A 26,253-nucleotide genomic window follows, 5' to 3' on the forward strand; every position below is an offset into this window, starting at 1 on the left:
GTCTTTGTATGAAAAGTGGGCAGAGACTTGCAGGGAAAAGAGTTGGTGCGGAAACAAAGTGTTCACATCATTTGAAAGTGGTTTCAGAGCCTGGGGGAGCCTCCCCCCTAACATGGTCGTTACTGTGTCCTGCAGTGCTCGGCGGAGTGCGGGGCTGGAGTGCGGACACGGCCAGTGGTGTGCATGACCAACCACGTCAGCAGCCTGCCTCTGGAGGGCTGTGGGAACAACCGGCCAGCAGAGGCCACCCCGTGTGACAATGGACCCTGCACGGGCAAGGTGGAGTGGTTTGCAGGGAGCTGGAGTCAGGTGAGTGGCCAGAACTGGGTGTGTTTGGCCCTGGGAGAGGCAGCATAGCAGAGGGGTCAGGAAACAGGACTTGGGGCACCCCAGGTATCCTGGGTATGAATCCCAGCTGTGCCACCTGTGACCCTGGAGAAGCTACTCATGCTCTTAGAACCTCTTTGAGGTCACAGTATTTATTGAGCACCAATTATGTGCTCTTGCAAGCACTTGGGATACACCAATGAGCAAAACAAACATCCCTGCCTCAAGAAGCTTACCGTCTATACTGTGGTCTCATAAGGTCTATAACATGGTGTCCTTGTCTGTAAAGTGCTGATAACACAACACTTTATGAGGCTGTTTTTAGAAGAAATGAAGTAATGTATATAAAGTGTGTAGCACAGTGCCGGACACACAATAAATTGTAGCTACTGCTATTAATATCATTGTTATGTAAGCCAGTTTTGTCTGTATATGAGTGTCAAAATCAGAAATAGATATGATCCAGCAATCCCTCTTCTGTGTATATATCCAAAGGAAGCAAAGAGATATCCAAAGAGATATCTATACTCCCATGCTCATGGCAGCGTCATTCCCAGTAGCCAAGGCATACAAATGACCTGAGCATCTGCTGACAGATGAATGGATAAAGAAAATGTGGGATGTATACCCAGTGGGATATTATTGAGCCTTAAAAAAAAGCAAATCCTACCATTTGTGACAACATGGATGGACCTTGAGGGCATTATGCTAAGTGAACCAATTCAGATGGAAAAAGACAAATACTGCAGGGTATCATTTATATGTGGAACCTACCCCCAAACAGTCAAATTCAGAGAAACAGGAGAATGGTGGTTGCTGGGGGATGGGGATGGAAAAGATGGGGAGGGGTTGATGAACAAGGTCTGGGGTCTCATGTACACCATGATAACTACAACTGATAACACTGTATTGGAGAACTGAAATTTGCTTGTATTTCATTGTATTGTTCACTATGTATTTCACTGTATTACTATGTAACATACATTGTATATCAGATCATCATGTGTATGTTTTAAATACATTTCCATTTCATTTGTCAATTATACCTCAACAAAGCTGGGGGGAAATAGAAGCAGAAATAAAAAAAGGTGGGGTTGTTCATAATAAAGAACAGATAATACTGAATACTTTAATAAAATAATAGATCAACTAATTTTTTCCTTAGTGTTCCAAAATGGAACATGAGCCCTCTAAGAAAAATGTGGAACAGATGATTCCCTCTTTTTGCCCTGTTATGATTTCTATCAGTATTCTGAGTCCTTGGGCCACTAGCATTAGCTCCCAGGGCTGGCTGGCTCTCCAAGGCCTTTCTGGCTGATGACCATGATTTACACATTATCTGGACCTCTAGCTCCATATAGAATTATATTTCTTTTAAGTAGCTTTAAAAAGAGACCCTGAAAAAAGGGACTGCCCTATTCTTGTAAATTGATACAACCCCTTTGGAAAGCAGTTTGACAATAAAAGTCAAGAACCATAAAAATGTTGATTTGCCTTAACCCAGTCTCCCCTCTCCCGGGGATTCATTTTAAGGAAATAATGAAGAGAAGAAAAAAGCCTTTTTCAACAGAGATGTTCATGACAGCAGGGCCATTAGGGTCATTATGGTGAATCATAACTCAGCAAAATACTATGTAACAGTAAGATAATTAGGGAGATGTGGAAAATAGGTATGAAACAATGGAAAGTGAAAAACAATATGAAAATACATGAACTCCATCTCAGCCACTTCAAGGAGCAATTTTTTATATAAACAACATGGGGAAATGTTTTCTTCTGAAATTTCCATTGATGTTTTTACAATACAAACTGTAAAACATAGAAAATTCAGAGGAAGGAGAATTCAAGAGCTCCCAACACTATCCACGTGGCATCAGAGTCAGGCGTCTTTGGTAACTGGTCCCAGCTTCGGCGTCTCCTTAGTTCCCTGATTTGGGACAGGCTTTAACCTCTCTGAGCCTGTTTCCTCATCCAGATGTGAAGATAATAACACTGACTTTCTAGGTTGTGATGGGGTTCTCATGAGATGCTGTCTAAGGTTGCCCATGGAATGGAATGTGAGAAGCAACTCATATTAGTTCTCTTTTCTCCATGTTTATTATTTTTACTGCCCAGCTTTTTCTATCTCATTATTGGTAGCAGAACACCTAGGACCTAAACCCCAAAGATCCGAAATGGACTATGTGTGGGACGCCGGTCACACCAAGTGTCCACAGAAACAGAGGCAACGGGAAGAGCCCTGTGTGAAATGGTCATGTCACACCATGCCAGCTTCACACAGTGCAGTTTAACTCGCATGTCTACCGTCTTCAGAAGAGGAGAGGGGAGCGGGATTCAGGGTCTTCTTTGCTGTGGGGCTCCTGTTGACTCTAGACCTCCCCAGAGAGTTGAGAGTGGTGTGAGTGCTGGCGAAGGCAGCTTTTATTTCTGATGAGATTAGGAATACGGAAATTATTGCTCTGTCATCCGAAAGGGTCAGGACATGATAGAATGTGTCACGGTTTTAGTACTGGATTTATGAGGATGGCAGAGACTGCTGGCACGTCCCTGCTCTGGGAATTTGATATCCCCAAAGAAAATGAAATAGAGTGTGCTTATTTATTGACAGTAAGTCTTAAACATTAACTGACTTCAGAATATAAAAATAAATGTTCCTTCCAGCCACATGGTTTAAATAAGAGTTGGCGTCTTAAGCCCGCCACCAGCCCGGTCACAGTGATTGGTCCAGGACATGTGACCCAAGCTGAGCCAAACGGAGTCCTTCCCTGGGACTTTTTATGTGGATTTAAGAGAAAAGACTCCCTGGGAAGTTGTGAGAACAGGTGCCAGCAGTGGCTAGATTGAGGCTTGAGGAGACAGCCAGCCTGAGAATGGGACCTGCTGAGCTCAAACAGGCTTTTTCTGCTCTGGGGGTCAAGTTGCCCAACTCCTCAAAGGCATTCCAGCAAGTCTCTTATTCCTGCCCGATGTTTCCTTTCTTCCCCGTCAGTTCTGGGTTTACATCACCCTCAGATCGTCTTAGGTCTGGGGTGGGGGTGGGTCTTTTGCAGCCTCTAGCTGTTGAGCGCAACCCTCCTGTCTGCCCGCGCGCCTGGGTCGCATTGATTCTCACTGGCACCCAAGCCCGCATCGCCGCCCCATCTGGCGTTGGGCCCGTGATGCACCCCGGCACAGCTGCAGGAATCCCTGGGCAGGAATCTTGTGGTCGGAAACACGCGCAGTGGCTGTCACGTCTCGGCAGAAGCGTTCATCTCTATTAAATACCATTTGTCGTCTTCCACGCTTTTCTCCATGAGCTATGTTTTACTGGTATTTGCATTACTCTTTCTGGTTTCTCATTGTTAATTTTCACTTGGTGTATCTTCGTCAACTTTTTACATAGTTTTAAGATACACCTTTTTTATGCAAGACTATTTTTGTCTTTATTTTTACCCAATCTGCTAATCTCTATTTTTTTAAGAGTTAAATTTTAAGTGTTCGCATTGCTTATCATCACTTGTATGTCTGGACTTTTCCCTGCCATCTTGTTTTGTGTTTTCCAGTTTTCTAGAGCTGTGCCTTCTTGCCTTGTTCACTCTTCCCTTTCCACATGGTTGAATTGGTCAAATTTCCTAAATTCCATTTTTTTCCCCTTTAACATTTTGGAAGTTATAGATCCTATTTGTATTCATCTAGTGATAAAACTCAAATTTTTAGCAGAGTTTCCACATGTATCAGTGTCAAGTTACCAGTAACCACATCTTCCCCTACAAGAAAACAAAAGCCTTAAATCCATTTTCTATTTACTTCCACTCTATCAATCTACAACGCCTCCAAAAAGATGTTGAGATCATCTGGATTTAGCTCCATATTTATATTAATTAATTTTACAGAAAATACAGGTTTAGGTTTAAAAATAGCTTTCTCCCCCTCCAAAGGTTTTTTTAATTCAGATGTAATTCACATACCATAAAATTCGCCCTTTTAAAGTATACAGTTCAGTGGTTTTTAGCACATTCACAAGGCTGTGCAGCCATCACCGCTGACACCAGAACATTTTCATTGTCCCAGAAAGAATCCCCGCGTCCATTGTGAACAATAGCTTTTACTGGCATCTTTGCCAGTTTCTGCTTTGCATCCTGTGTCTTCGTCCTGATTCTTTCTCGTTTTGTTAGAGACTATTATTACCTAGTACATCTTCCAAGTAGAATTCATAAATGGGAAGTTTTGTGAGCCCTTGAATATCTGAAAATGTCTTCACTTTACCTTCTGACAAATGCTCCCAGGAAGGAGGCCTTGAGATTTAGGGTAGCGGAAGGCTGGGACGTCTGCTTACCCTCTCCCTTAATTACCTAATCTCTTCAAGGACTTTCCAAAAACAGCATAAAATAACTGCAGTGGTTTGCAGTTTTGGTCAGTGTTTTTCAGTCCGCTAGTCTGCCAAGCACTCATGATGGAGCAAGACCCTCAGAGCGGTCAAGGCCCTTTCAGATCAGGTTTCCAAACCCCCCACCTTGAGGCAGGTGCGGCAGTAGAGACCTGGGGAAGTGCAATGTCCTGGCCAAAGACACAGCGTTCCTTAGTCTAGACAAGTTTCTGTGTCTCCTGCCACCGCCTGGGCCCCTGGCGCGCACGCTGCCTCCTGCTGCAAGGAGGCCAGACCCTTGCCTAGCAGCCCGTTGCTCCTCTCCCGCCAACTACGCTTCCGTTGTCTGCAGCCCTTGAACAAAAAGGGCGAAACCTGAATATGCCCCATGTCAGTAATGAACTAATATGGAAGGAAATCGGAAAAACACACTCGGAAGTCTTGTAGTCTTCTGGACATCCGTGAAGAGGGCAGAAAAAAAGAAGGCATGAAGCAGAAATTGTGGTGGCGAGGCGTGTTATGCCCCCTGTGCAACTAACCCATAGTCTGTTAGTTTTGTTTTTTTCTTGTAGATTTTTGGGGGGTTTTCCCCCTGTTTTTATTTGATGTTTTCCTGCACACTGACAGCAAAGCTAATATAAGGAGTTTCAAATGATGAGATTGTTACAGGCTTTTCATAAAAGTGGTGATTGCTTAAAATTTCTAAAGTATATAGATTCCAGCTTTAAATTTTTTAATTAAAAAATAGTGAGTAGACAAAACATGAAGAAAAAACATTTTTAAAGGTAGATACTACATAGAATAATTTATGAGCAGTCACATGCATCTATTTCCAAAAACTAACAAAACATGCCAACATGTATAATTGACTGTCCTCTTTGTGGACACAACCCCCACAGGCTTCCACACCAAGTTAGGATGTGAGGGGACTGGACTTCATGGTCAAAGGCCTCCTGCTGGCTACTCTGTTGGGAAGGAAGGGTTGGCCACAGGGAACCTTGTCCCAAGTCTGGAATCTTCTTCTCAGCTTTATACGTCCCAAAGAGTTTTAATTCAGCCCTTCATCCATAGGTTTGCAAGCTCTGGATTCATTCTCAGTATCCACCCCTAAGGCCCAGCAGATAAACCAGAATGGTAGTTCATTGTTTCTCAGTGAGAGCTGTCAGTGTACCAGACAGAAACAGCCAGATGGACTGGCTAGTGTGTCCCATGGGGGAGTCTGAGAGAAGCTGTTTCACTCCCAGTACAGAGGGCACCATGTCTCAGTGACCAGCACCCTCGAGCTGGGATAAGTCAGAGCACCCACTCTCCATCCCAGACATGGGACTGTTAGGAAAATTGGAATCCATGTGCAACTTCTCTTCCAGAAACATTTTATGGGTGCCTGTGTGGGCAATTCCTCACTGAGTTAATAATAGAAAAACTCATCAACATCTCTTGGTGGACAATAGTTTTCATTCCCTTTCCATCATGTGACACCCATCTTTCTCTGCCTCTTTCTCCAGTGTTCCATTGAGTGTGGGAGTGGGACCCAACAGAGGGAGGTGATTTGTGTTAGGAAAAACACAGACACCTTTGAAGTGCTGGACCCCTATGAATGCTCTTCCCTGGAGAGACCCCCCAGCCAGCAATCCTGCCACCTCAAGCCTTGTGGGGCCAAATGGTTTAACACAGAATGGAGCATGGTAAGTCACAGTGCCCTTGGTGGAGACTGTTAGGACAGTATTCTTCTGCACTCTGCTCATAGGCAACCTGGACCACCTATTAAGTGTCAGGCACTGGGCTGGGCCCTTAAGTAGATTCCCTACAGTGGTCCACTCTAGTTGGTCACTGTGGGAGCGCACCTGGACTCAACCTGCTTGGTGGAGGAGCCCAAGGCTGGGACGACCTTGATCTCTAAACAATAGAGGCTGTAAAGCAACAACTCTCAAGATTCAGTGTGATTAAGAATCAGCTGGGATCTTGTTTGAAAAGACAGATCCTGGGCGTGCCCTGGCTAAGGCATTTGCATTTTGAACAAGCTCTGTAGGTGGGTTGGATCCGGGTGTCCTTGAACCACATTTAGAGAAACACTGCTGCAAAGGATCCGTGGCTGCGAGGACTCGAGGGTCCTCCTGAGAACACTACGTCATGCAGTGACCTCGGGTCTTCCTAATGGGTTTCAGCCCCGGACAAGTTTGCTGTGGATTCAATGTGACCAAAGAAATTGACAGCAAAACGTTCTTTGGGGTGAAACGGTTTACTACCAGGCTTGTTCTCCTGGTGGTAGGTCGAGCACTAGTGTCTCTGCCTCCGCCCAGAGCACTGGGCCGAGCTCTATGTAGGGCAATAATACCTTTTTACCTAAAGGTGTGGAAGCGGTATCCTAGAACAGGCCAGTTACATCATCAGGTGGTTTAAGTTCAGTGAGGAACCTGGCCATAGGAACCCCAATTTCCCCACACCTCGTTATAAAACTCATCAGAGGAATTTCTGTCAGGCCTCAGTACCTGTGTGTGTGTGTGTACTTTTCTTTAATCCTGTAAATATTATGGATCACAGGACTGAGCTTCTTTTTCTCTTTGAATTGGCTGCTAGGAAACTCACAGCCAAAATTGTTGCCCATCTCTAAGAGAGAGTTTAAGCAGACCTTGCAAAGTGAATTTTGTGTGCTAATATTCCCTGGCTTCTCTTTCTTTTTCCTGCTTTTATCTTCTTTTTTGCCTCAGTTTCCTCACTTATTTTATTTTACTTTTCATTCGGGAACCCTCTAAGTATTTCTTAAGCCCCCTCAAATCCTTTTTGTAAGAAAGGAGACAAGAGTGTAAATGAAGAGAGAGTTAATATAGAAATAGGTAATTAAGGAATGAACTGGGAAAAGATGGAAATAGTGATAAAAAATTTTTTCAAGCAGAGGCGCTTATTTTCAAGAAACTTCCTAAAACAGAAACCTCCCTCAGGGCATCGTCACAGGCACCACTCAGCACCCCTCAGACACATGGGGAGCAGGTGAGGTTTGCTCTGCTTTTGTCACTGAGGATCTTCAAGCAGAGGCTGTGGGGAACCTACAGTAGAGGCCAGAGCCTTTCTCAGAATCACTCAGAAGTGATAAAAAGGGGTTTGCTTATTAAATAGATGTATAAAAGCTGAGAATTTTGTTTCCAAACAGTGAATGTCTGCTCCAGAGTTAACAGCCACTTGGGCAAATCTCAGGGGCAAATAGGAACAAAGGAGGTGTTGAGTTTGGAAGGTGTATCGCCAACTTTTGGGAAACGGAATCCAATCGTTTTATGTTGGTCAGGGCCCTTAAGAATGCAACAATGGATCACTATTTTCTTTTGCCCTTTGGTTTGGAGGGTCTAGAAAGGGCCAAGTTCACTAGGCCGAGTCAAAGGAGGCAACCGCCTCCAGAAACACTGGGTTGGAACCAACCAGATCTCCTCCAGGTTAATGGATAAACTGTGGTACATCCAAAGTGTTACTCCAAGAGTACTTAGCAACAAACAGAATAACTACTGATACTTACAGTGACATGGACAAACTCCTTTTCATTTTGCTAAAGGAAAGGAAGACTCCCCAAATCTACATATTGCATGATTCCATGTATGTAATATTCTGTAAAAGGGAACACTTTAGGGACAGAGACCAGCTTAACGATTGCCAGAGGATGGCGTGGGGTACATCTCACTATGGAGGAACAGCACAAGGGGATTTGTTGTATGCGATGGAACTTCTTGGTCTTATGAATTTGTCAAAACTCATAGACGGGTGCACCACAAAAAATGAACTTTTCTTTTTTTGTTTATACTTTTTATGTAAACTTAAAAGTCAATAGATAAACTGAAACAAATAGGAAAAAATGGTTGCTATAATAGCAAAGATAATGGTGGAAGCTAGGCTTCTTTGAATATGCCTTGTTTTATAAATTTGAGTTGGGAACTAAGTATTTTAAATAATCATAAAACAAAATTAAATTTTTAAAGGACAATCCATAAAAATGAAAAATACAATGAAACAAGTCATCCTAGACATGTATCCAGTTGGTGGCACCCCCACAACCGCCAGTGGCTTTGAAACAGGAGTTGGACTGTCCAGCCCCATGGACAGAAAGAGCTGTAGAAAGTGTTTACACTGTTTGCAGTGGCTGTATTTTTAGTGAGAATGTTGTATTGTATTCTGAATGGTCAGGTACATAATGTGTGATAAAGTAAATGAGCAATTTACTATACGATAATATATATGATACTGTGACAGTTTAATTCTGTTTTCCCCAGTATCCTTGAGAAATAGGATTCTCAACTTAAGAGAAATAAGATACAAAAATGATAGAAGAGGTTTAAGTGAAAATCCTGGTGTCCTCAGTTTGAATTAGAAATATCAGTATGAACTCATAAACTGATCCTAAAAAGTTTTCTTTCCCAGTTTGATCCACTGAAAGAGCCTAGAAACAAGGACCAAGCAGTTCTGGCAAAGGGCACACCTATCAGCCAGAATGTGATTTCAAAATGCCACTCTCCACTAAGAGGAACCAGGGATTCTTAGGGAAATGGCTGATTCCAGGTCTGGGATCACATATATACAAATAAGACTGGAATATCTTTTCATACTAGGCTACAAGGACGTTATCAAAGACAACTGAGTTCACATCCAGACGACTCAAGAACCAGCTTTTAGGAGCTCCTGCTAGCCATTGATGGGACACCAGTGAGCATCAGTTAGGATAATAATGACCATAGGTGAAGGAAGTAAGTCATACATGCTTAAAACCATCTGTTTATAATGTTTATAATAATGAAAAATACTAACTAGAGGATCCACCATCAGAGAATGTTAAGGGAACCAACTCATTATTCTGAAAACTGACCAATACAGGAAACTATTTGAGCATTTATTGTCTTTCCTAAACAAGCTGTACCACTGCGTAACCAAAGAATAAATGTATGTAGGGAGTTGGGGGGATGCTGGTTAGATTCCCGGCTAATAAAAGAAGAGATGATAAGAGTATTATCATGATTTTTCCACCCCAAATGTATTAATAGATTGGGCATTGCACATCAGGGGCTGCTGACATCCTCAAAAGATAAACAACCACACACACCCTATGAAGTAGTCTCACCACTAAACAAACAAACCTGCACCTGTCAAGGCCTCTTTCTAGATCCAACTTCCAGTTTACGGGAAATACAGAGGACAGAGGAACATGTTAAACTGTACCATGAGGATGCAATCAGCAAAATCCTAAAGATAGGAAATTCTTCAGGGCAAAGTACAAATAAATAAGGGGAAAGGGGGAAAAGGACAATGGAGGGGATCCTACAGATCCTGCTTTAAAAAACAAAACAAAACTATATTCAAAAATTGAGATGCACAAGACAAGTGGAAATAGGAACACCGAATACATGTTTAAAAATAAGGAATAGTATTGTGGTGATTTTTTAAGAGTTCTTGTCTTTTAGAGCTACAGACTGAAATATTATGGAAGAAGTGATTGATGTGTAGATTTGCTTCAGAATAATGCAAGGAGCGGACATGGATGAGGTTTATAGATAGGACTGTGAGTTGATGGTTGTTGAATCTGGGTGATGCATGGGAGTTTGTTTTAACAGTTTGTCTCCTTTTGGAGAGGTCTTAAAATTGTCCATTCTGTTCCCTCTCCAGTGTGCTGAGCTAATGGGCTGCCAATAAGCTAACTTTCTCCATTTGTCCCCTCGCAGTGCTCCAAGAGCTGCCAGGGTGGCTTCCGGGTCCGGGAAGTGCGCTGTCTGTCAGATGACATGACCCTAAGTAACCTCTGTGACCCTCAGTTGAAACCGGAAGAGAAAGAATCTTGTAACCCTCAGGACTGTGTCCCTGAAGTTGGTAAGTGGGGATTCCTATCTTGGAGAAAAGATTGATCTTTCTTAACTCCATCAAGTTCTCTGGTATGAAAATGTGAAGCTCATCTAAGTTTCTCTGTGACCTTGTGCATAGGTCATGGAGGTCAGGAAGTCAATTCACTTTTGGTATGATTAGTTTCATAGTTTGAGATGACTGTTCATGGCATGGATGGTGATCCAAGCCACCCATCAAAAAACAACCTGAAGTGTGAATTGGTTAAAATGATAATGCATTCAGAGATTTGGTTCCTCCATCCTTAAGGTCAAAGTAGTAAGATTTTGACTTTTAATTGCAAGTGCAAAGAGGTCTAGGGAAGAAAATTAACAAGAAATGTAGAAGCCCATATAGAAAAAAATTTTAATCATAATTAAAACTAAGAAAACCAATAGAACATAAAAGGAAATGTGAATGGATAGAGAGACTAACAGGTTCCTGGACGGGATACTCAGGATAAAGGGAAGTTCATGAGGGTCAACATATAATATATTCAAATATATTGCCTTATCATATATTCAAACATATTATAAAGCTAGAGTTTAAAGCTATGTGGTTCTGATACAGGAAGAGACAGATATATCAATGTTATAATACAGAATTCTGAAACATATTCTTTTATACCAGGGAAATTAAGTATGATAAAGGCCTAATGTTAAGGAAGCAGAAAAAGAGAGGCATTCATTGCATTCAGACAGTTGAGGATCCATGTAAAAAAAGCAAAATACCTTAAATCTTGCCTTATGCCATATATAAATACAAATGCCCAATGGATTAAAGGTCCTAACATAGAAAACACACTGTAAAAATACTAGGAAAAATATCTATCTTGGAGTTGGTGAAAACTTTCATAAGCTACACTCAAAGCCCAGAGGCCTTATTGCTGAATGTAAAAACATAATAAATTTAAAACTTTTCTCCTGTTAAGGACATTGTACTAATTAAGGTTCTCTAGAGACCAGAATCAATGGGATAGGTGGATAGGTGGATGGATAGAGAGAGAGAGAGAGGGAGGGAGGAAGGAAGAGAGGTTTATAATAGGAATTGGCTCGCACGAAAAAGTATAGAGGCTGAGAAGCCCCCCAGTCTACCATCTGCAAGCTGGAGCCTCAGGCAAGCTGATGATGTGATTCAATCTGAGGCTGAAGGCCTGAGAACCAGGGGAGTTGATGGTGTAAATCCCAGTCCAAGGGCAGGAGAAGATGAGATAAGATAGCTCAGCTCAAACAGTAAGGCAAGAAAAAAGACAACTATTTTTAGTTCCTTCTTCGGCCTTTAGTTCTAGCAGGCCCTCAAAGATTGGCTGAGGCCCATCTACCCTGGGGAGGGCCATCTGCCGTACTCAATCTATTAGTTCAAAGGCCAGAAACATCCTCACAGACACATCCAGAAATAATGTCTTATCTGGGCTTGCCCATGGCCAGTCAAGATGACACATAAAACCTGCCATCACAGACATTATGACCCAAATTAGAAGGATGGAAAGGAGGGCAGGAAGAATTGTGAGAAAAAATTTGAAACACATCTTATACTGGAATGTGATACAACCAAAATAAGAATAAAATGTCCAGCCAGGAGAAATAGAGTGACACGATCACCATTGCTCACTCACGCACACAAGTGTGCTCATCCAGACATCACCTCCATTACGTTGTTTGCATTAACCACACACAGTTGCAACTTAATTTAAATTTGGATTACAAATTATTCCTTAAGTTTTTTTAGAAGATTACACTATAATGCAACATTGGAAAGAAAAGTTGTATACATAAAGTTGTCTACTTGTCTCAGGCCAAGCAAGATAATTAGGGAGAGTCCAGATTGCCAGATCCCTGGGTTTGAGTGTATGATTTCTAGGAGCCATTGGTAGAGCCAGTTCACGTGTTCTGAAAGGCTGTCACTCAGCTGGCAAACACCTGTCACAGGTTCCTAACTAATATGATGTGATACAGATTTTTTAACCAGTCTGGCTTTGTCTACATCTACAGTGTCTTTTCAAGGGAAGAAAAACCATTTTGGCTTCCGATGATATAAAACTCAAAGGAAAAAAGGAAAGTGTGAGATTAACAAAATAAAAAAATATAGGCAAAACCTTGGTAGTCCTTGATATGCTTCCAAATTCTACCATCAAAGCTAGAGGTACTGAAAATGTCCAGGCCAGGAGCCCGGGTTGTGAAACCCAGTGTGGATCTTTATAGACTCCGAAGTAGAGAAGGCTCAGGTGCACATTCGATTCTAACGCTGAAGAAGACAGAATGTGGGCCCATGGGTAAATGCAAGCTACCGTCAGTTTATTTGTTCATTCTTTGAAATCTACATACATTTTTTATAATCTTTCGTTTAATCCCAAAGAGCCAATATGAAGTCATCTTCCCTGAAAGCACTTCTTTAGAATCAAATAAATGCCTTTCAGGTAGAGAAAGAATTAAATCCCTAAAATGCAGAGAGATCGCTCGCTTTGTTTTACAAAAACGAATCTCTGTACCTGTGTATCTTCCTCTCACTTTTGCTGTGAACCTAAAACTGCTCTTTTAAAAAGTCTTGAAATGACACACACACACACACACACACACACACATAAAAAAAGACAAATGATCCAAATGTGTAAACAATGAAGGATACGGACAAACAGCAGAAAGGCGGAAGAAATGCTAAGCCTCGCTAGTACTCGTAAATGCAAATTTCTTAAAAACGGGAGTCCAGGAGTTTCCATATGCCAACTGAGCAAGGGGCCAAGGCAGAGACACCTTAGGTGTCATTTATTTTTGAAGTTTAATTGCCACATAGTGATTTGGACCCCTCATGTGCAGCTCAAGTATAAAGAAATGTGTGGGGATACCAAACACCAAATTTGGGGCTTGATTACCTCTGGAACAGTGAGGAGAAGGGGGGAGGTGATCACAGAGTGAACTCCGGGAATTGCATCCATATTGATGTCATTTCATTTCTTAAATTGAACAGTAAGGACAGAGTTCGTTGAATTATTCTCTATACCTAATTCTATAGTGTTTAAAAGAAAAAAATGTAAGCTCTTCCCCCACACTCCCAGCTCCTGAAGGTAATAAACAGCAGGACCAGGCCTAACAGCATGCCCAGCGCCCTTTCTCTCTCCCTGAGTCCGGGCTGCCGCCTGTGTCAGTCTGTTTTGTTCTCTTCTGCTGCAGAGGAAACCTGCAAGGACAAATACTACAACTGCAACGTGGTGGTCCAGGCGCGACTCTGTGTCTACAACTACTACCAGACGGCCTGCTGTGCCTCCTGCACGCGCGCGGCCAACAGGCACCTGGGCTTCCTGGGCAGGAGATAACCCCGGCACCCCAGCAGCAGGAGGGTCAGGGAGTCTGTAAGCCGTGTGCCTGGCTGGCTGCTCTTCCCCAGGGCTCCCTGGCCAGGGCACTGCCAGCCAACTCGGTCACCTCCTCTGCCTTCAGTAAAGTGTCCACATGGTGCCCAGGAGAAGAGCCATGGTTGTCCTTTAAGCATCACTCTAAACTGAAGATCCCCTCCTTGGGGACCCGGCACCTGCTAAAGATGCTGTGTAAACCAGGCAGTGGGGAATGCAGGCAGCTTTCAGCCCACCCCATCCGGGCACTTTCCACAGCAGCAGCTGGACCCCTGACCAGGCGCTGCCTCGTCCCTGGTGCTACTGACTTGCCAGTATCAGTGCCCCTTGGAGAGCCAGAGGAGGTGCAGCCCCACCACAAGGCTCCCAGGCCTTGCTGAGATGCCTGCATCCCTCTGGTACCTCAGCCCGGCTGTGCCTGTTTTCATTCTCAAAGACATGAGGCTGTTTTCCTGCCTTATGACACAGATATCTCACGTCAGTATAGTGCTTTATTGTTCGGCAGTTGTATTCAGATATTAGCACATTAGCAGCTCACAACGCCCAAGGATGGGAGGCAGTGAATCCATATCCCCGTTTCACTGACAAGGAAACTTGAGACTCAACTTAGGTAACTGATCAGATAAAGTCACCCACTCGGTGGCAGAGCTGAGTCAGACCCCGAAGTCTGACCCCAAAACCCTCACCCGAGGCCCATCCGAATGTCTTGGGTCCGCAGGATACAGTTTCATTTCAGACGAAGAAACTGGGAAGTTTCCCAGTCAGCAAACAAGGCCCAGGCCTTTGATTTCTTTCTTGCAGCCAAAGGTCAAAATTCTTAATTCCCTGCACTCAGTTGTTTCAGAAATCTGTCTCTATTTATTCCTTCCCCTACGAAGTCACAGATCCTGGTTACTGGGCTCTGCAGGTTTTGTTAAACCCCATCCTTAATAGAACTGTCCCAGGACACAGAGAGCCACTGGGAAGCAAGGATTGCCTGGACCCCAGTTCCACCCCCCGGGACCTGTGCCTCCCACCAAATCCCATATCAGGGTCCCTTTGGCCACAGAGCCCTTCGTATCCCACAGCAGGCTTCCGGCGCACACAGCTTGCCCTCGGGGCTCTTGCCCCTTCCTCCGCCATCTCTCCTGGGCTGGTCACCACACTTTGCCCATGGAAAGTCTAACCAACCTGTCCCAGCAAAAACCCTATGCTTATATTCAAAAGAGGCTCCCTTCGTCTTTCTGGTTTGATTAGGGATTTCCCTCTGTGGCTTGGGTGTTTCCCACATCACCCCCTCCCAGACGTGAGCACTAAGATCTGTATTAATGCAGCCAGCCTGGACAGTGGGCTGCAGTGATGGCCGCAGAGCCAGTCTTCCCTGACACCTGCCACCTAACTCTGTAGTTCCAGAGGCCGCTGACTGCATATTGAAAGACAAGCTACCTGAAAAATCAATTAAGAAGAAGGATATATATATACACACTTTTTTCTTTCATCCATTAAGAAAAATATTGGGCTGAACAAACTATAAGCTAACAGAAAAACACATCTTCTGTAGTACTGGGGCACGGGCCTGTTTCCCTTTTAAAGCCAGTCTGCACTCTTAGCAACTGAGCTCCGCCCATGAGCCCTTTCCCATGAGCTCTGCCCATCAGCTGATGAGCACGGGCAGCTTTGGATGTGGCGTCACCAGCCCAGGCTGACACACTCTGTTAGGTGCTCTCAGAAATCCTTTTTGGCCTTTCTGTGGGTGTCCTCTCTTCCTGGAGGACCCCAGCCCATTTCCCGAAAGCACCCTCGTCTCTCCTGAGCCGACGTAACACATGCAAGGCACAGCCAGGCAGAGGCCCATGCCCACCGAGCGGGGAAGGACGAAAGGAGCCATCGTTTGAGTGGTCACCGTCCAGCACCCTGTCTGTCCCTCTCACCGCTTGCTTTTGCTCCTTGTCACAGCAGAGACTTTCCTTTATGCAGCAGCTCTCAGATCTTGCTGAACAAGCCAGTCATTTAAAGGATTACTTGGAAGAGGCTCTTTACTTGCTGAAAGGCAGAGCAGGGTCAGTGGGTGGGAAAGCAGAAAGGCTGATTGCAGCTCAAATTAAGGCAAAACCCTGAAGCCAGCCAAGCCACCCAGCAGAGGCCTGGGCGCATGCAGGGGTGGGCTCCCCTGCTGAGGGACCCCTCCCCCGGGAGAGGTGAGTGGCCGGTCCTTCCACCTCAGGATCCTCATGACCGAGCCGGGGCAGTGATGGCTCTGGCATCTCGTCGCAGTCCTGTGGCTCCCAAAGGTGACCCATCAACTCTTTAGAAGGACAGTGATTCTCCCAGGAGAGTGGCCATCCTTCCAGTTACGGAGTTGAGTAGGAGCAAATGGACCGACTCCATGTCTTCAGGGGGAAATACAAGGGGCCTTTTTTCTCTTCCAACAAATGTTGAGTTACTGGAATTGATTCTTCTCTGGAAAGGTTATGAATTACTGCAATAGGGATTTTATCAACTTATTCATCTTAGAAATCCAATTTTTTACTAATTTCCTAGTTTCTTATATCAACATTGAAATGCCGTTGTCCTTAGCACAATGCAGACGATAAGGTCCCACAGTATTTCCCGTGACATGGTTCCTGGGGGGGGAGTCTAAGAAAAGCTCACCTTTGGGTGCCTGTCTCCCTCCACATGTGTCTCTGTCTCCCTTCTAAGCACCTGATTATCTCACGCTCTCCTTTCCATTATCTGCCTTCCCTTCTCAGTCTTCTCTGTGTCCCCTTGACTGGCCTTTATGCAGAATTGAAATTTACATTTTAATACTGCTTCTGGGTTTTTTTCTGTGCACTGGATTGCCTCATTCCCTGATCTGAAAGCTAAAATTAGATGAATTAAAGCTGTTATATGTTTTCCTCACAAAAATTAACAAAGCTCCAAACAGAAATCGTTTGCTTTTTCCCTTTCACCTCCCAGAAAAGGGAAGTGTGTCCCTTGCAGCCTAGCAAAGGCACCCAATGCAGTAGATCCCTCCCGGCCTAGTGGTGACTTGCATTTCTCCTCACGGGAAAGGAATAGGGTAAGAAATGCAACCCTAAAATGAGTTTGCAAACCTGGCCCTAGGTAGTGGTAGTTCAGCTCATTAAGGCCTGCTCAGGGCCTGCAGCACACGTGTCCATGGCGACGGGACGCAGATGAGCAAGGCGAGTCCCCACCTTCGGGAAGCTGCAGTGTGGCAGGAGCACCGGAGCTCACCCATCTGTCCCTTTGCTTTACTTCCCTGGCCCAGGGTTCTTGGAGTTTTCTTTTTTCTTTATTTCTTGGAGTATGTATCATCTAATATCCCCAAAGTGTTTATCAGTCAATACTTTTTTCTTTTTAAAAAAAATGGCTTTACAGACGGATGAAAAATGGGAGACATCAGTTAGATTTATTTTCACCAAGTTGTGTGGCAGAGAGAGAAATCCAGATATTACTAATACATTTCCAAACCAGTGTCTCTTTTTTATTTCATACAGCCACTTTAGAGTTTGAGTATCAGTTTTCTAGTATGGAAGATGTGGATAAAACTGGTAAAAAAATGAAACACGATTTTCCTTAAAACTGGCTGAATAACCAAAACCTGAAGGCATCTGTATCAGCCTGGCAGGTAGAGGCCAACGTTTGGCCCTTGCCATATAAAACATTTTTAATATGACTTAGGTGGGAAAAAAGATGCCTTACTGATGAAATTTGTGAATGACATTAAGTTGGAAAGAGAACAGCGTGGGTGACAAGTTCTGGATCCAAAAAGATCTGAGAGTCTAGAACAAAATCTTGATCTTAGAAATGTAACAGGAAACAACATAAAGTTTTAGATTTAAAAAAACTTTTAGATTTAAAAAAACTCTGCAAGTACAAAGTTGGGGAGATATAAGAGTTTCAGTTAATCAAGCTCAATGTAAGTCAAGAAAGGATGAAACCAATCCCACCACCACCACCAAAAAGAAGACATTTAGGTACATAAAGAGAAAACAAGAAAACATTGGTAAGAGTCATACCATATAGTGTTTGTGGTTATGGAAACCACACTTTAAAAAGAATACTGGTGACATATAACATTCAGACGAGCATGCCCCACCCTGATGAGGGGTGCACACTGTCAGAGACGGTGGAAAGGACTTCATGAGAATGTTTAGCCTGGAGAAGAGGACACTTAAGCAAACACTACAAGAACCGTGGTAGGGCCGGGAGGTGAAAGCTACCTGGAGGCAGTCTAGCTCTTGGAGAATGAACTCTCCACACACGAGAGCATTTTGAAGGGAGAGGGCGCTCCCGTCACCAGCGGTCTCAGCAGAGGCTGATTGACCATTTGCCAGGATGTTGGAGAGAGTTGTCAAGCACCCGGCTGGGACAGCTGTCCCTTAAGGTCCTTTCCAAGTCTAGGCCTGGGTGACTCTAAGTAGAGCAGTGTTAAGTGATTTGCCCGCTCTGGGAAGGCAGGTACACGGCACATACCCTTCCCATTTCCGGGTCCACCCTCCCCTGAGCTGAGTGTGGCCTCCCTCAAGTCTCAGAGAACCACCAGCAAACTGATCAGAGGTGCTCCATCTGGTCCTGCTTCATAGATGAGAAACCAAACATCCCAGGGGCTAATTCCCTGCCCGGGTCACACCCCTTCATAGGGACAGAGCCCCGACTAGACTGAGACCTTCTAAATACCATCTCACTTTCTCAACTCACTTTGCTTTCCTGCACCTGGGCTGGGCAAAATAATCTCTCCACCCTGAACCATCCCATGCTCGCTGAGTAATAAGGGAGACTTGCGTCGTCTAAGAAAAAGTGATCACAAGAAAAGGGGAAACTTCCAGCCAACTTTCTCAGCATCTACCAGACATTGAGCCCTTTGTTTGCGCCAGTGAAAGGAAAGCGTTCTGTTACATAAACTAATTGCTACCAGCCATGACCCCCAGAACCCCCTCCACCCTGCCATTCAGTTTGACAGAAGGATATACTTTGTTATAACTTATTATTTTGTTCTTTGTAAATACAAGATGTTTATAGGAAATGTGTATTCTGAACTCTATCAGCACAATGAGTCACTACACCAAAATAGTTCTATTATTTAGAATATGTTAATGTTAAAGGGACCTAATAGGTATTTATTTACATATGCAATCCACAATTGTGTGAGATCATTTGATCCTAGTAATCCAACTTCCTGGGAAAGTTGCTATACAATGTCTTATTCTAAGTCCGTAGTTACAATTTAGTAAATTGACTAGTCAAATTCCTTGGGTTTTAAGATCAAATATAAATTACTCTACTTTTTGACTGTTAGGGGCCTTTACCCCTGGCACTGTACCTGAAATGACTCTGGATTATCATCTTTCCATCTTAAATATTATATTCACTCATATGATCTGCCTTCTACCCCCAAACATTCAGAGATGGAAGTTGGAGGGTGTTTTTAATCCCTTCGTTTTGCTTTCTCCATCGAAACCACCAGCAGTAAGTTACCTGGCGGGTCGGGGCTGTGAGTGAGGCGGGTCTGCAGGCGTCAGGGGGGGGGTGGGTGGGAAGATGGCACGTGAAGGGTTGGGACTCTTTTGCTGCTCTGACCACACCTCCAGGGCCCCCCTGGGACTGCTGACATGAGGGCTCTGATGGTCCTGTCAACCCGTTAGCCAAGGGTAACCACCTTGTTAAATGCCTGTCAACTCCATGTCACCTTTGTAGTGTTAAATTATTGTTTAAGGAGATAGAGGGTGGGCGGTGAATTATATGAGTAAATACAGCCTGTTTTCTCTTCAGCAAAAATGACAACTATTTTTGTGTATGACTAATTTATTTTTATTGTAAAAATACAATAAACTGGTTAAAAGATCAGCTCTGTGAACATGTTTGTGCTTTCTCAAGGGCTCTCCCATTTCACCTTGCGTTGTTTCAAACAGACCCCTCCCAGAAGAAGGACCGAGCCCTCCCGTGGCCAGCTGACCTGTCAACTGGTGACCCCGGCTCTGGGCACCCTGTGAATGGCCCCAGGCCACTTAGAGGGCGGGTGGGGAGGGCCTGCCTAGGTACAAAGGACTTTAGAAACTTAAGATGCTGCGCAGGTAGGTGCGCCACCCCCAGGATTACACTTTCACAGGTGTTTCTTTAAATGTCACCCAGGACGCAGAGAGGTGGGACCCACTGTGCTGACTCCAGGTGGCTCCGGTCTCTCAACCTGAGTAAAACTCCTTCCAGCTTCCTTCCTGCCGACTTCACCTTGGTCTTGAGTTTAGCAAAGTGTTTGGCAAAATCTTCTAGGTTATCTTGGTGCATAATAAAGTGAAATATGACATAGGCCTTGAATGCCCACGGAAGGATACCCTGGGTTAGAGAAAGTCCCTAGTAGGGCGTCTGCAAGCTCCGGCCCGGACTCTGTCCCGCACAGTGTCTCATCAGTAACGCTCAGAAACTTACTATGCCTGAAACGCGCTTCCCACCCCTCCCATCCACCTTTTCTGCCTGGAAAATCTCCATTTATTCGTTTTATTGTGGTAAAATTCACTTAACATTAAATTCACTGTTTTAACCATTTCAAAGTATATAATTCAGCCGCGTTTGTACATTCACAGAGCTGTGCAACTATCAGCAGAACATTTTTCATTAGTCAAAATTCCGCTAATCCTCAACACAAATCAGAAGTCTACCTCCACGTGCCAGACACTGTTCTGAGGGCTCTTAGACACACTCTTATTAAATCTTCATGGCCCATCTAAGAAGGTGGGACGTTAGTCCCTTCTCGAAATGAGAGCATTACATTCAGAGAGGTTTAGTCTCCAGAACACTCAGTGGCGCTGGGATTCTAATAGCTCCCCCTAGAGGTGGGCCTGTATTTCACACATCTCCATCTTCCCAGGGCCCCGCATGTTAGATGGTCCCAGCCTCGTGCTCCACATCGGTTCCAGCCAGCGGACATCAGCTGCACAAGGACTGGGTGGGGTGCTCGGCTGTTCATGAAAAAGCGTCGCGCTGTTTAGCTTGCCCCAAACCCAGTTTGATCGTTATGATCCTGGGCTGCACTCAAAGCTATGGAACCACCTGCTCTCTTCCAGGGGTCGGACCCAAGCTGGAGCCCTCCCCCGTCTCTGGTTCTAGGGACTACATGCCGTACAAGTTGACGGACCACCAGGAAAAAGCCCCGAGGATGGTGACCAGGAGGGTGACCAGAAATGGGGGTGGGAGTTCCAGAGGGGAAACTGCCCACCCTCTTCAGACAGCTCAAGGATTGCCAGGGACACAGGACAAGGTGTCTTTTCTGGTACCTCCAGCAGATCAGCAAAGAGAAGGGATAAGAAGTCTGACTTAGAAGACATTCCCATAAAACTGAGGCTTAATAGTGGGAAGAGATACTTCCAAAGGATGTGATGGTGGTGTTGGGCCAAGCAGGAGTATGGGCCCGCTGCAGGATTTAGGGATGAAGGTCACAATGTTTGGAATTCACTTCCACACAGGCCAGTAAAATTGCATGTTTGAGCATGTTTATGTGGAAAAAGAAAATGCATACAAATAAGGTAAATACAGTTTGGTATTAGTGAAGGGTATGGGGTGTTCGTTATACTATACTTTTCTCAGATTTGAAATTTTCTTTAAAAAATTGGGGGGAGAGATAAAGAACAAAAAGGGGATAAGGAGAAGTAACCATTTTTGCAACACTTTTCAAATTTGTCTAATGACAAGAATTACCTGGAGTGCTCATCCGGCCGCACACACACACGTGCCTGCCTCCCCCAGAGGAGAGCCTAAAAGTGCCCCCGTGTCCCCAGGTCATCCTTATCATCACCAAGGCCAGGAAAACCCTGATTTACTGAGCACCTACTATGTGCCAGGTACTGTCTAGCTCCTTTACATCATTTGATTTAATCTTCACAACAAATCATAAAACAAGCACTTCATTATGTGGCCACTTCATGGATAAAATGAGATGCAAAGAATAAGTAACTTGACTGAGGGCATGGCTCTTAAGTGGCAGGGTTTTCTTTGAGCCTCACTGTATAATGGAATCAACTGGAACTTTTTTCAAGTGATGTTGGGACCCTACTCCCAGACGCTGCAGTCTTCAGCTGGGTGGAGGCATTGGCCTAGGCATTGGTATTTTTAAAGCATTTCCAGGCAACTCTAGCAAGGGTTGAGAACCACTGAGAAAGGTGCGTCTCACTCTTTAACATGTATATGAATCATGTGTTAGATGTGCTGAATGTGAGGTGGGGCCTGAAAGTCTGCAGTCCTTACAGGTTCCCAGGTGAAGCTGCTGCTTTGAAAATCAGGCACTTAACCCTTTAAGAAAGTTGCAGGGTTTCTTATTTTTACTGGGAAGTTAATCAAATGACCCCTGAGATTCTTTATTTCTGTAAAGTTCAGATTCTTGGGCTTAATATACCATTTTCGATGAATGAAACATAGAGACACTGCAAGTGTTTTAACTCATGTGTTTATCTCTGCATGATTTAATTTTTTTAATCAGATAATCTGTGTGTCATTCAGGCATTCATTTGGCCACACATAAAAACCCTGATTACACTGACTTAGGGATTTGACTGTCTTTTATAACAAGAAGTCTGGCTGGCATTGATTCAGCAGCTCAGCAGTTTCAGAGCCAGCTTCTTGAAAGTTCTCTTGGCCTCTTCCTCATGGTTGCAAGACAGCTGCTCCTACTCCAGCTATCACATGCATCTTCAAGCTAGGAAGGAGGAAAGACAGTGCAGCTGCATTTGTCTCCATTTATCAAGAAAGCAAATATTTCCCCAGGATCCCCTCCCATACCGAACAGACTTCCACTTAGATCTCGCTGGCCAAAATGGGTTCCATGGCCATTTCTAGCTGCAAAGGAAGCTGGGAAAGCAGAAAAGATAGTCAAGAATAGCTCAACCAATCATCATGCAGCATTAGGTGCTGGATGCAAGCTGTGCTGGACACACTTGGGGTTCTGTGAACAGAGATGGGGGAGAGGAACAATATGGCTGAGACAACCAATAACGTGATCACTGCACCCCTGGTTAGCACAGACCCCGAGGCGGGAGCCCTGGAAGGTCACAGACCGCACAGTATCTGCTCACCTCTGACTGGCCTGTTGGGGAGCTACTCCTTAAGATGGGTTTAGGCTGCACATCTTCCTTCATGCAACAAATCTTTACTGAGCACACACTATGTGCCAAGCACTGCCTTGAGCATCAGGTTACATGAATCCCATGCACTTTACAAAATCTTGTGCCATAACCCAGACCATTAGCAGGTGGAGAGAGACCCCCAAAGGGGTCAGATGGAGTAGCTGCAGCCAGGCCTTCAAGATGAACAGCAGATAAACGGACAACGTGTTTGGCTATCCATTTTCTAATAGCCGTAGTACGTGTTGTGATGCAGATTTTATTTCTGACCAGGCAGTTAGGGAATTTACCTGGACAGCTGGGTACTATTCTCTCCATTTTACAGCTGGGAATAAAAAACAAGTTTCAGCCACGGTAGGAAACTTACTAGTGATCACACGTGTCATGAGTAGCTGAGGAATACGAACCCATCCATGCCCGTCTAATTTCAAAGCTCATGCTTGTCTCTCCGCACGGCACTGCGTCCCAAAAAGAATCGCATACAACCATGTGTAAGACGAACCTCCCTTTAAAACTAAACTTAAGCCAGGATTTGTTCCCTCAACATGCGTCCCCCGCTACAGCAGAGGTTGCTACCGGCTACTGTGGCTTCACCAGGACCGGCTCAGGCAGGGGCCCGAGGACTACGGGCAGCCCTCTCCCCTGATATTTACACACAAAGACGCACGTACACAGCCCTGCGTTTGAGGGAAATGGCTTCAAGAAGCCACCCCTACTTCTGTGTCCTGCTTTTATATGTAGATTCCAGAAATTTGTTCTTCTCAGCCCAGAGTCAGTCCTGTTAGGTTGGGAGGGGGCAAAAGCCAAAGGATTCAAAGGAGCAGGTGAACTCGAGCTTCATGCTGACATCAGCCTCTGCTCTCTCGGCCTGATGACAGAATTCTCGGCTCCCCGCTGTACCCGAGCCCTGGGCGGTCCTGCCTGTCTAACTTTTTCTATTATCTTTTCCTTGCGGCTCACCTGAGCTCAGACCCATGCCCCCTCACACCCAATTTACAGTCAGGTAATGACCCCACTTGTCTTTTCTCCCGCTATATAACAAACTACCCCAAAGCTTAGTGGCTTAGAACAAGCACCGTTTTATCGTCCTCACAAATCTGTGGGTCAGGAATTCAGTCAGGGCACACTGGGGTCAGCTCATTTCTTGTCCATCTGACGGCCTCTGGGGCTGGGCTGTCCAGGACGGCTTCTTCACGCCCAGGTCTGACGCCTCAGCTGCGGGGGCTGGGAGGCTGGCTGGGCCTCCGTTCTCACTGTCGGCTGATCCCATGTAGTCCCTTTCTCTCCCCACCTGGCCTCTTCGTGGGCTCTCTCCCAATAATTCGGGCTTCTCAGACACGGCAGGTGGAGGAGGAAGGGCTGGCATGAAACAGACAAAGGGGCAGAGCTCCCCGGGCCCCGTCAAACCAACCTTTGGTCAAATCAACCATAGGTCAAATCAATCCCCACCCACATTCAAGGGAAGGGAAATCACAGATCCCTCAGCCTAATCCTAACTTCTAAATTCTGTTTGCCTCAGAATTCAGGTGTTGCCCTGAGATTCACTTTCTGTCACCTGCTTTTGTGCCTCCCCAGTCATGACAGTCATCCACTGTCATTCGACAAATGGTTATTGAGCACCTACTCTGTGCCTGACACTCTTGCAGGCACTGAACATCTACCAGTGTACCAAGTGGGAAAGGGCTGCCCTCAGAGAGCTTACATTCCAATGGAGGAGGCAGAAAATAAAGACACAAACAAGTGCTTTGTGCCTGGTGTGGCATGTGGTGAATGTGTGCTGGGGACACCAGCAAAGCTGAGAAGATGGATGGAATGTGGTGGAGACGGGACAAGAGCTGCAGTTTTAAATAGGATGGTTAGGGGACGTGGAACAAGGCAGCCACGTGGATGAGGGTGTTCCAGGAGGAGGAATGTGCAAGGGCCCTGCCGCCCGGGGCACACGCACATTGTGTTCAGAAGCTGGCAGAACAAGGGGGACATGGGAGATGATATCAGATGCCTTGCGAGCCGGGGCGCTGGTCTCACCGAGAGAGGAGAGGCCAGCGAGGGGTTCGGGCAGAGGACTAATTAGATTTGAGTGAGGCCAGCAGCTTGGTGTGAGCTGTGGATTTGAGCACTCACGTTAATGATGTCCCAAACACCTATTTTTCCTGGGCTAACCCATTAACACTGGAGGCAAGCTAAGAAATATCATTCCAATGAAAATGTTGATTTATGAAAGTCCACTTAGCACAATGTAACAAGAGGTATAAAGCTGAATATACTCTTTCACTTAATAATTCCATGCCTGGAAATTCATTCTAGGGAGATAACTTAATAACATAGTATTTTTCAGGAGTGTTTTCAATAATAATCTTTTTCAAATAGGCTTGAACATATACTCTTCCCTCTAGTTGAAACCTTATGGCCCAACACCACCTTTAGTTCCCACACTAGGACCAGGTAGTATTACTTTGTCATGAGCTGAGCTAATACTAAAAGAATGGGATCAAATTTAGTATTAAAAGGTGTACTCTTACAAAGAAAGCCAAATTATGTTGCTGATTCACTGTTCGAAGCAAAGGATCTACAGCAGAGTGGGTAGACCAGACATCCATTCCATTCACCGTCCATTCCTGGACGTTTATATATGTCCAGACCTCTAACATCACAAACCGATGCATCAGAACAGACTAGCCCACCTCAGTGTCAGACAAAGGTCTCACTGCTCCATCACATCACATAAGATCCTCTTTGGTGCTTTGGTAGAAAAATCAAGCTGCTCATTAAACACTGGGTGACTTTGCCAAGATTCATCACTAAAAAAGTTTAAATCTTTGCCCAAACTTGCCAGTACTAACGAAATGTATTTTTTTCTTCTGCTATTTCAAAGAAGAAATTCCCCAAGCTCCTGCTCCTGTGCTAGAATGTGGGGAATGAAACATTCCGTGGAGGCAAAGCTTTTCTCATGGAGTAACACCTACATCTTGTGGGCTTTCCGGATATGGCAAGTAGATGGAGCTACCTCAAATTTTGAGACTATTGGTACAATGATGGATCTGGGAGAGAACTTAAGAGGTCCTCTAATTCAGTCCCCTGCCTCACACACACTCCACTCTTTCTGCACTATAATGGCCTAAAGAAGTTAAGAAGGTCACCCAGATCACACAGCTAATAAGTAGAGTATCTTATCTGAGGTTCCTACAATCCTCTCATCACTTTTTAGGAAGAGGAAATCTTTCTTCAACAAAATCCTACCAGTTACAAAATGAATGAATGCACATGTATTCTGGTTGAAACAACAGAAGGGCTCACCC

At 44.8% G+C, this 26,253-nt stretch overlaps 1 protein-coding gene across 2 annotated transcripts in view; it reads left to right on the forward strand.

Moving 5' to 3' along the window:
- The window catches only part of THSD4 (thrombospondin type 1 domain containing 4), a 528,195-nt gene extending 508,501 nt beyond the window's left edge, over window positions 1-19,694 (forward strand). Inside the window, exons 15-18 of one of the 2 annotated variants that reach the window (XR_012120776.1) lie at window positions 136-309; window positions 6,178-6,357; window positions 9,262-9,396; window positions 10,366-10,494. Coding sequence is in view for 1 of the 2 variants with exons in the window: in XM_073212115.1 (XP_073068216.1) it covers window positions 136-309; window positions 6,178-6,357; window positions 10,366-10,510; window positions 13,687-13,829 (642 nt within the window). In the remaining variant the exon portion in view is untranslated. Of the gene's footprint in view, window positions 1-135; window positions 310-6,177; window positions 6,358-9,261; window positions 9,397-10,365; window positions 10,511-13,686 lie in introns of those variants that run through there. The other variant, XM_073212115.1, reaches the window with a different exon arrangement.
- The last annotated feature ends 6,559 nt before the right edge of the window (window positions 19,695-26,253 follow it).

The sequence above is a fragment of the Manis javanica genome, chromosome 8, assembly GCF_040802235.1.
Source record: "Manis javanica isolate MJ-LG chromosome 8, MJ_LKY, whole genome shotgun sequence".
Lineage (NCBI taxonomy): Eukaryota > Metazoa > Chordata > Mammalia > Pholidota > Manidae > Manis > Manis javanica.